This window comes from Sinocyclocheilus grahami, unplaced genomic scaffold (genome assembly GCF_001515645.1).
Source record: "Sinocyclocheilus grahami isolate Dianchi unplaced genomic scaffold, SAMN03320097.WGS_v1.1 scaffold269.1, whole genome shotgun sequence".
Taxonomy (NCBI): domain Eukaryota; kingdom Metazoa; phylum Chordata; class Actinopteri; order Cypriniformes; family Cyprinidae; genus Sinocyclocheilus; species Sinocyclocheilus grahami.
The window spans coordinates 662,843-673,061 of NW_015505448.1; the positions used below are offsets into that span (position 1 = coordinate 662,843).

The window sequence follows — 10,219 nt, forward strand, 5'->3', positions numbered from 1 at the left end:
CGCAAGCTTTTCTCTTCTTAAATCTAATGGCATCTCCCCCATTTCAACCCTGATGGCATCTAGGGGGGTTGACCTTATTGCTCCACAGCAGATTCTAAGTGCTCTGGACTGTATGTTGTCCAGTTTCTTTAAGTCTGATTTTGCTGCAGCACCATACACTGCACACCCATAGTCTATACTAGACCATATTAAGGCTTGATATACATGTAACAGTGCACTTTTTCTTGCTCTCCATTCACACTTAGCTATTGAAGTCATGCAATTTATTACTCCTTTGCATTTGTTTTCAATTTTCTTAATATGTCTCTTCCAAGGTAATTTTTCATCAAATATTAATCCAAGATATTTGAACTCTGTCACTCTTTCTAACAATTGATCATAGAATTCAGAGTCATTTGTTCCATTTTCTTTTTCTTTTTAAAAACCATATATTGAGTCTTTGATACTGAAAACTTCAGTCCCCAATCTACTGACCACCTTTCAAATTAATTTATTGATTCTTGTATTCCTTTAACTACATTCCCTAAATTCCTACCTCTTTTCCATACTGCACCATCATCTGCATATAATGCCTTCTCAATGCTTGGTTTAACTCTTTCAAACATATAGGTAATCATTACATTAAATAAAATTGGACTGATTACACTTCCTTGTGGAATCCCATTCAGGATATCATACGATGCTGACATTTCTTCCCCTATTCTTCCCTGGAATGTACACTCAAACAAAAAGTCTAATATCCAATTATACATTCTCCCCCTATTCCAATTTTATTTAACTTCATTAACAGTCCCTCCCTCCATAAAGTGCCATATGCCTTTTCAATGTCAAAGAAAACAGCAACAAGAATCATTATTAGAGCTTTTTTAACATCATTTTCAAATAATATCAGAGCGTCCATTGTAGATCTCTTTTTCCTAAAACCACTCTGAGCTGATGATAATATTTATTTTTTCTCCAAAAAATAATTCAACCTTCTTACTATCATTTTCTCCATTACCTTGCATAATGTAGATGTAAGAGCAATTGGCCTGTAACTATTAGATTTTGTTGCATCTTTACCTGGTTTCACTACTGGTATCACTATTGCACTTTTCCAATCTTTGGGTAAGGTGCCTTCATTCCATATATGATTATATAAATCCAATATTGCTTTAATGGCTACATCTGGTAAATTCTTTAACATACTGTAACTGATCATGTCTCTCCCTGGCGTTGTATTCTTTGAATTGCTAATGGCTATTTTTAACTCAAAAGAATTAAAATCCTCATCCATATTACTATCAACTCCTTGTTTTTTCATACGAACATGCTCATATTTTACTTAACTCTTGTCTTCTTTTTAAGAACTTATCATTCAAGTTTTCAATACTATTAACTTTAGCAAAAGTTTTGGCTAAGACTTCTGTCTTTTCTTTATTCGTTCTGGCCATTTTCCCTTCCTATTCAATTAAAGGGATCTTTTTATAATTATTAATACCATTCATTTCCCTCATCATTCTCCATACCACATGCATTCCAGTCTCTCTCCCAATTGTGTTACAGAATTCCTGCCAAGCCTTTCTCTTTGCACTTTTAATTACCCTTCTTGCAGCTGCTCTTTTCTTCTGATATTCTACAGCTATATCTTGAGTTATTAACCTTTTTAAAATCAGGAATGCTTTATTCCTCTCTCTAAATTGCACTGTGCACTCTTCAGACCACCACGGTACACTTAGATTCTTTATCTATCTATCTATCTGTCTGTCTGTCTGTCTGTCTGCTGGATGGCTGGAAAATAAATTGCTGAGCTTTATAAATAAAATGTGTTATTTATTTATAATGTATTTATAAATAAAACTGAGTGGTAGCCAGGGTTATCATCGTAAACTAAACACACACACACACACACACACACAAACACACACACACACACGTCTGGTTCCTTGTAGGGACTCCCCATAGGCATAATGGTTTTTATACTGTACAAACTGTATTTTCTGTCTCACTACAGCTAAACCTACCCCTCACAGAAAACTTTCTGCATTTTTACAATCTCAAAAAAACTCATTCTGTATGATTTATAAGCTTTTGTACCCATGGGGACCTCAATTTAGTCCCCATGAGTTGGTGTATTCAGGTTTAAGTCCCCACCAGTGTAGAAAAACCTGTACACACACACACACACACACACACACACACACACTCTGTCCAGCAGACATTTTTGTTGCCAAGTCAGCATTTTCGTTGAGTTGAATGAAGTAGGCTACTAAAACGTAACTAAAAAAGAAATCTAGACTAATTAAATTTTTTTAATAATAATAAATAAAATAAAAATGACAAAATCACACAACAAAATCCCTAAAACTTTAATGAAATTAAAATGAAAACAGAACATATAAAATAAAAACGAACTTCAAATATTTTATCAGTGATACTAAAATTACACTGGCGTTAGCTCATTATGTCACATCATAACCATAAATAAAATAATTTCTTACCCCTCAAACACAGGATGGTTTTTCTTCCAGGCCTGCTGGCAGGTAGATGAGTGCATGATGGTACTGAAATGCATTTATGAAGTGGTTATCTTCCAATGTGGTGCACTGCCAATCCTTTCTTCTTTGGGGGTGAACGGAGATAGGGTAGTGTGCATTATCAAACAGCACAACTGCAACTGCCAGAAGGTTTTTCTGCAAGAGTCTAACCTGGGTTAATCCCATTCATAATGCACTTCAGCTCTATTTTTGTGAGAATAGAATGTGTGTATATTCACATGCAACATCTACAAAAGGTAACAGAAATCAGTTGTGTTTATTCATCATTTATCCATTCTGAACTCTGAAAGACAGAAGAGATGCTAACAGTGATAGTGAAACATGAACAAGACACGTGTATGTTACATAAAGTTTTTATTTTGTCATCTTTCATGGATTTCATTATCGGAGTTACTTATCGTTCATGTGATGATAATACTAAAGCTCCGAATGAGTCTAAACCAGTTTAAGAAATTATTGCTATTGCCATTGGCACCAACAATAAGAGCTTCAAATAATGAGGTCAGTCAACAGTAGTTGATTCCTTTTTATGATTGATTCAAGCACCCACACACTACATACATGTAATACATAGTGGTGACTTACTGTACATTTCTGAACACAAAACTAACATGTTAAAGATGTGACTGTCACCACTTATTTTGGGTAAGATTCATTTAAATATGAAAATGTTTTATTCAGTCATGTCTTTTAATGTTTTTATCTCTTTCTGACACAGAAAAACAAGTTTTAGGTTGGTTGTGTACAAGTCTATGGAAGCTTATTTCCACCAAAGAATAAAAAATAAAAACACTTAGACTTTTTTCTAAGAATGTTTTTCTTCCACAATTCTGACTCTTCTTCTCAAAATTGCAACTTTTTATTTCACAATTCAGAGTTAATAGCTTACAATTCAGACATTTTTCTCAAATTTTATTCTTCCACAATTCTGACTTTTCTTCTCAGAATTGCAAGTTTTTATTTCACAGTTCAGAATATGTCTTGCAATTCAAACTTGTTGTGAGATATAAATTGTGAATTGTGAAATATAAACTTGCAATTCTGAGAGAAAAAAAAAAGCTTATTGCGAGAAGAAAAGTCCGAATTGTAAGATAAAAAGTCACAATTACCTTTTTATTTTTTATTTCTTGGCTGAAATAAGCCTGTTAAAAACAAGCATATTGAGATATAGTTTATATCTCACATTTCTGTGAACATTTTTTAAAATGTCTAAACTGCGAGATATAAACTCTGAATTGTGAGATATAAATGTGCAAATCTGAGGGAAAAGAGTTTGAATTGTGGAAGAATTTTTTTTTTTAGAAAAATGTCTGAATGTGAGACATAAACCCGAGAAAAAAGGTGGAATTGTGAGATAAAAGTCACAATTACATTTGAATCTTTTATTATGTGGCGGAAACAAGCTTCCATAATGCCAGTGCTGACCTTTCACCTTAGCAAAACATTTCTTCTGAGCTACCAGTGAAGGATCTCTCTTATGTGACCCCACAGTCTTGTTATCCACAGGTTGACGCCCATATCGGTGAGATACTGCAGCTCTGGCGTGAGCATCTTCCTGCAGAGTTTTCGATGTGCTTTGTCAACATTCTTTTTCAGATTGTATCCCATAATCGACTTCTCACCGATGGGTTGCCACGGCTGCATGGAAGTCTCTAAGATGCTTCCTGCATCGACAGCATGGCCTCCTTCAATGCAAATGGAAGCCATTTCTGCATTTCTGCTCTGCAGCTCTGCGACATCTCTCGCCATGCGCTCATGGCCGTAAGCGTCCACTTTATGCCAGAAGGTGGCGTTGAAATACTGGTAAAGCTTCCAATCGATGGCGTTCCACTCCAGCGCTTTGGCCCTGAGCTCTGGAGTCAGTTTAGAAACAGTTGAACCTTTCCGGGCATTGAGTTTGAAGAAAAGCAAGTCCTCCATGTCCCAGCAGAGGGCATCCTTGAGCAGGATGAGCGACTCCTCGAAATGCTCCACAAGCATGACCAAATGGAAGTGCTTGGCGATTGCTTGAATGGCCTTGTCTAGCTTTGGGTCGTCTGGATTTAAGTTATTATCCTGTCCAAAGTCAAAGAAAAGCAAGTTTTTGAGATAGAACGAATTGAATCCCTCTGGGTCGTAGTAAAGCTTTGGATCCGTCAGGAATTCTCTCAACTTGTCATCTCCAGAAAGCTTCCAAGTGAGAGGTACAACGCGTCCAAAATAGTGAAACGAGGACTCAGCGAGATCAGCTGGGTCCCGGAGGATTGTGATGTACGATGTGTCGGCTGGAAGCACTTTGGCCACCTCAGCAGCATTGAAACGCATGTGATTACAGATGATGTTGAAACACATTCCGGGCCTGTAGTCCTTCACTTGTGAGCGATGGAAAGGGGATGGGTAAAAGAAGTCATTGCGGCTGTTGGGGAAGGCAAATTTGAGGTGGTGTTTTTCACCAAAGCGAAAGAGAATGTTGAGGAAAGTGCTACTAGCCGTTTTATGGGTTTTCATGAACATGATGTCCACTTTTGGAGTGCAGATTCGCTGCCCAGAGGCATGATGGGAGCTGTTAGAGATTGGTGAGGAGTGGGCAGCAGAGGGGCGATGAGCACATGAGTAAGGTACTGGGACCCTGTAAACAAAAATGAACAAAAATATTGAATGAATTTTAGATGCATTTGTATCATCTTTAGAATGAGTTGTTCACTGCTATGATCAGAAAACAGAAAACTGTGTGTTTACAGTGGAGATCAAAATTAGAGAAAAATCTATAAATACTTGATTTTTTTCTGAAATATTGATAATCTTCATAGCTCACAATTTGAAGGAATATTAGCTGTAGCTATAGCACGGTTCTACTAACATGTTTGACAAAATAATCAAAGCATTTCAACAAAAACCTTTATTTTGTGGAAAACACGGTGATCAAAATTAGAGAACAGTCACCACTGTATCACAAAAGAAGATTACAACTAAAATTTTGGAGGGTTACAGCTGGAAGTGTAGAGGCCCTTGCTTTGAATGACTTCAGCACATCTGCGGCCGCAGGACATCACTAGTTTCTCACACTGTTCTGGTGTGATCTTGGTACGCTCTTCTTCCAGTCTCTTCCACAGTTCGGTGACTGTAGTGGGTTTCTTAGCCATAACTTTGTTGCCAAGGATTTTCCAGAGATTTTCAGTTGGGTTTAGATCTCTGGTACAGCCATTTCATTATTCTTACCTTCAAGGAACAGCTTTATCCGTTTTGCAGTGTGACGGGGGCATTGTCTTGCATGAAAATTGCAGGCTGATTGGGAGATGCTTCATCACTGCACAGTGAGTTTTCAATCCAACTTCTCTTAAACGTGCCGAGACAGATCTATATCCTGATCGGCGCTGAACTGGCGAGCAATTCCAGCTGCAGTGTTGAACCGATTTCCCATTGAGTCTCTGCATTATCCTGTCTTCTTGTGCATTTGTCTCACATAAATATCTCAATTAACTTTTTTATACTGTGCTTCAGAATACAATTCATTTATGAAATATGCTCAAAAAACTGCCCTTCTACTCTTGTTAGGATAACTTCAAATAGGACTAAGCAGTGACCTTGGAATTTAGGAAATTGTTCTCTAATTTTGATCTCCATATATATATAATTACATGTATATACAGTTTATTTCAGCAAATTTCAACAAGAAAGGTGGCATGTGACAGTTAAGCATCAGTATAGGTAGATTTCAATTTGTAATATTCAATATTTTTTTATATTTCACAATATTACTAAATAAATGCATCCTTGGTTGCACAAGAGACTTAAAATGCATTGCTAGTATTTTGTACTGAATTTAACAAAAAAATTAATTTTAAACCATGTTTCCTGTCAGAATAGAATGACAGAATAATTTAGGGAGGAAATTATCTTAATAATTATTTTCTTTATGAATATGAAGATAATTCATTTTTGTTTTATTTTGATTTTGGGAAGAAATATTTCCTGACTATTTCTTCATGAAATTCACACCAAAATCCTGCTCTAATCCACTGAAATTTGACTTGGTTTTTAAAATAAACTGCTTTCTGTTGTACATTATTCTTGTTCAAAATACACGAAGGGACTCACTCCTGCAGGCTAAACTGGACCTCTGAGGTTGACAGGCAGTACAAAAGAATCATGCAGATGGTCAGGAGCGCGCCCAGGATCAGTCCCTTACAGATGGACCTCCACTGCCTGACTGGCTTTCCAACCATCATAGCTGCCTGGTTGGACCCTGGAAGAAAATCCTGAAGCAAAGAGAAAGATGCTTCAGTAATGATTCAGTTCTACTAAGTGCAACTTATATCTCTAAAGTTCCTTTTACATAAATATAGTCAAATGTGCTGCGCTATCTGCTGTGCTTTCGTATGCACAGTCCTCTAGTGCTGCTAGCATTTGATTATCGAAGCATTTCTAGTGTGTTAAGAGATATTCGTCTCCATGTGCTTATATGTGGGGATTTTTACTGGCATTGTAGGTAATTTAGCTATGTGGGCTTCTAGAATATTTTCATTTTAAGTCATGTGACAGGTCACTATTTATTTTAAGGTATTCTGTATTTCTCTGTTACAGATTTACTTCCACCGAAAGAGAAAAAAATAAAACTCCTCTCTAAGAAATTTAAAGTAAGCATGCGAATCCTTAAGTTTTTCTTCTGGACTAAAAGCCCTTAGGGACGTAAAGGACTCTGATGAGAAGCAGACAAGAGTTTTTGGTTTGTTTGTTTTTTTTCTCAGTGGATGCATAAGGTTCATATTTCATATGAAAGTAGCAGACTTAAAAAAAAGTGATAGTCACTATAAGATATTTGTAACAAAACGGAGGTCAAATTAATTTCAAGGCTTTGAACTTTCTAACAATGTGTAGTTTGTCAAGACTAAATAATGACGTACAGTTTTACTTGTGTAGTAAATAAGAAAAAAAACAGGTGTAACAGTCTGCAAAATGATATGTGATATAAAAAAGATGTAATACTTACAAAAAATACTTATAAATACATACAAGTAATTATACTTATGCTGTAGCGCCGGTTTCAGTTACCCGGATGAGCCGATATATAGCATTCACGCTAATGTCGCGATTGACCGAACAAAAGTAGTTATCATATAATCAATCATATCTCCCTATATTAAATATATGAACAAAAATATGTATTATATGCTATATCTAAATTAATAGTTTAAAATAGTGCAGGACATGCTTGACATGTCATGTAAACTCTAAAACAAATGCAATGAACTAAATATTCAAAGTATTTTCCAAATAAAAATATCTATGATTATGAAATATCTTGAAATATTCTGACGCTGAGATGAATGCATTGCAGTTGTTGAGACTGTGCTACTGCAGGGGGTTCATGAGGGCCAGCTGTCCAGCGAATGAATTATGCATTTGGAAGAAAAGTGACACTGTCCGCATCTCTTCATGCCTCGTAGCCTAGGATCAGATATCTGCAGTGTGGGGCCGCAGGTGGATAACTTAATACTACCAAGAGAGCATGTTAGAAGCACTGACTGCTACAGCCATATGCTGCCGGTGCACCAAAAGATAGATGGCGAGACCAAGGGAACAAAACTGTTTCTATCAAATACAGCAGGGACTAGAAATCTAGAAAGGGGCGAAGAAGTCTGAAGGAACCCATTGTTCTTATTTACAGCGATCTCTAACCCTGCATTTTTCAAAGTCATCTTTTGTTGACAGCAAAAACTCTAACAACATCATCATTGTTATGCTGATGGTCAAGAATAATGAGGATTATACATAACCACTAAGAATTACTACAGCAGCTGCAGCTCTAATTTAGGACAAAACGTATAACTGCATCTTTGCATTCATCAAACACAAGTGTTGTTTTCGTGGAGATTTGTAGTCTATCAGTGTGGTATAAAAGCCTTTGGAGATGTTGAATGCTATATTTACTCATGGGTGCATTTAAACTGGGCAATTCCTGCATGCAATCTGATTAATTTCTGTGATTTAACAAAGAATGTCACATGTGATATCTGAAGTGCTGCTGGCAAATTCATAACAGACAAGAAGCCACTGTAATGAAGTTTGGTGATGGGATACAAATAGAATAATGGTTTCTTTTACTTTGCCACAATAAAGTAATCAGATTGAGCAGCTTGATTATAGAGGAAATGAAACAGATAGCGTTTCAATAGATTCAGCATTGTGAGGCCTCATGGTGATATAAAAGTGTTTTTTGGAACAAATGGTATTTCAAATAAAATAAACATTTAATACGCAAAAATAATATGCATTTTATTTCATTTTTCACTAAAGAAACATAAAACAAGATAAATATACTTCAGAAGCAAAACTGTATAAATTAATAAGGCTTTCACAGAAAATGTGTAATTACAAATATTTTTCTTACCACATTGGTTAATTATTACTTTCCTGTTTTAATAAATATAACAGAATTTAGTGAGGTTTATGCTTAAACCCAGGAAACGGTGAGTTCATCAGAAATATGTTCCGACAACAATGATCTTTTTTAGTTGTGAGGATGTTTAGACTAGAAAATAGACATCAAAAATATTGATTAATACGTATTAATTCAGATTTTTGCTGTGAGTTAAAGGTACTACAGACTTATTTAAACAATGGCAATAAAAATATTACTGTAAATATTCTCCCAATACAATTTGTATGGAAGATTAAATATCTTACCAAATCATGTAGATGTCCCTGTCACAGCCTGATTGGCAGAAAAAAAGCAATGACTCTGAGAAATCTATGAAAAATTACTTTGTTAACAATGATGCATGGTCAAGGCAATTCCTTCACAGTTAACCGTCCAGTCGTGCTGTCCAAGATTAGCAGATCTGTATCCCTCTTATCTTCTGTGAAATATCCAGATGATCATTCACCCTGCACACACACACACACCTGATGATTTTGAAGCCCCCGCCTCTCCTCTCCTTCTCCTCCGTCTGCACGATGTAGAGCTGAGCTGGCTAAACTGCATACAGAAGAGGCTCGGCTTGTGCTCTCTGTGACGCAAGATCAGCCGTCTGGGGACCTGCACTTGTGTGTCTGTTTGCATTTGTGAATGAGAGTACAGGAGAAGGTCGAGGGCAGAAAGAAAGAGGGAGGTGAAGTTAGGATGAGAAATAAGAAGACTGAAAGACAGAAAAAGAATAGGAGAGGAAGAGATTCAAAACTGAACAGGGTTACCGAGAGAAAACGAGCAAGAGGGAGGGAAAGGAACAAAAGAGAGGAGGGATCTGTTCAAGGTGGAAACAGAGAGCTATTGAGAACAGATTACTGGTTTGAAAAGTTGCTAGAAAGCGTAGTTAAATGCATGAGAGAGCCCAATACAGAATTCCAGGTATATGGCTGTACACAAAGTCCCCAAACTGCATCAGCTTACTTAGCTTTCCAAGTCCAAGTCACAAAAACACATTCTTAGCATGGATGATGTCTGATGATAAAATGAAAAGTGGGAGAAACACTTGAACCTTATGCTGTGTTGAAAATCCTTTACCTAATTTCCTGTTCCCAGTCAAAAATGATAAGCCTTTTGAAATTGCTTATAAATCTCTCATTATGCAAGCAAGCAAGCAAATTGTATTATTATTATTAAGTTAATGCAATTCAAAGTGCTTTACAGATACAGCGATTAATACAAATTAAACTGAACAGAATTCAAACAAAAATAAAATAGACCCATTGAAATACACAAA

The 10,219-nt window shown here is 36.3% G+C and overlaps 1 protein-coding gene across 3 annotated transcripts; it reads right to left on the reverse strand.

Moving 5' to 3' along the window:
* Positions 1-3,902: 3,902 nt before the first annotated feature.
* Positions 3,903-9,625, reverse strand: gal3st1a (galactose-3-O-sulfotransferase 1a). Of its 3 annotated transcripts, XM_016291296.1 has the most exons (4): positions 9,423-9,625; positions 9,204-9,267; positions 6,615-6,775; positions 3,903-5,145 (listed from the first exon to the last, which is right to left on the reverse strand). In XM_016291296.1, the coding sequence occupies exons 3-4, from the start codon at positions 6,743-6,745 to the stop codon at positions 3,993-3,995; spliced, it is 1,284 nt and encodes a 427-aa protein (XP_016146782.1). In that variant the 5' UTR covers positions 6,746-6,775; positions 9,204-9,267; positions 9,423-9,625; the 3' UTR covers positions 3,903-3,992. The 3 variants fall into 3 exon arrangements, with proteins under 3 accessions (XP_016146782.1, XP_016146781.1, XP_016146784.1); XM_016291295.1 differs by having other exon boundaries at positions 9,204-9,625; XM_016291298.1 differs by lacking the exons at positions 9,204-9,267; positions 9,423-9,625 and having other exon boundaries at positions 6,615-6,934.
* Positions 9,626-10,219: the final 594 nt, after the last annotated feature.

Bases quoted from the DNA above. Each gene is read 5' to 3' on its own strand.
- gal3st1a (XM_016291296.1), bottom strand. From the start codon at position 6,745: ATGATGGTTGGAAAGCCAGTCAGGCAGTGGAGGTCCATCTGTAAGGGA. The intron at 5,146-6,614 runs GTGAGTCCCTTC...TTTTGTTTACAG, and splicing joins GTCCAGTTTAGCCTGCAGGA to GGTCCCAGTACCTTACTCAT.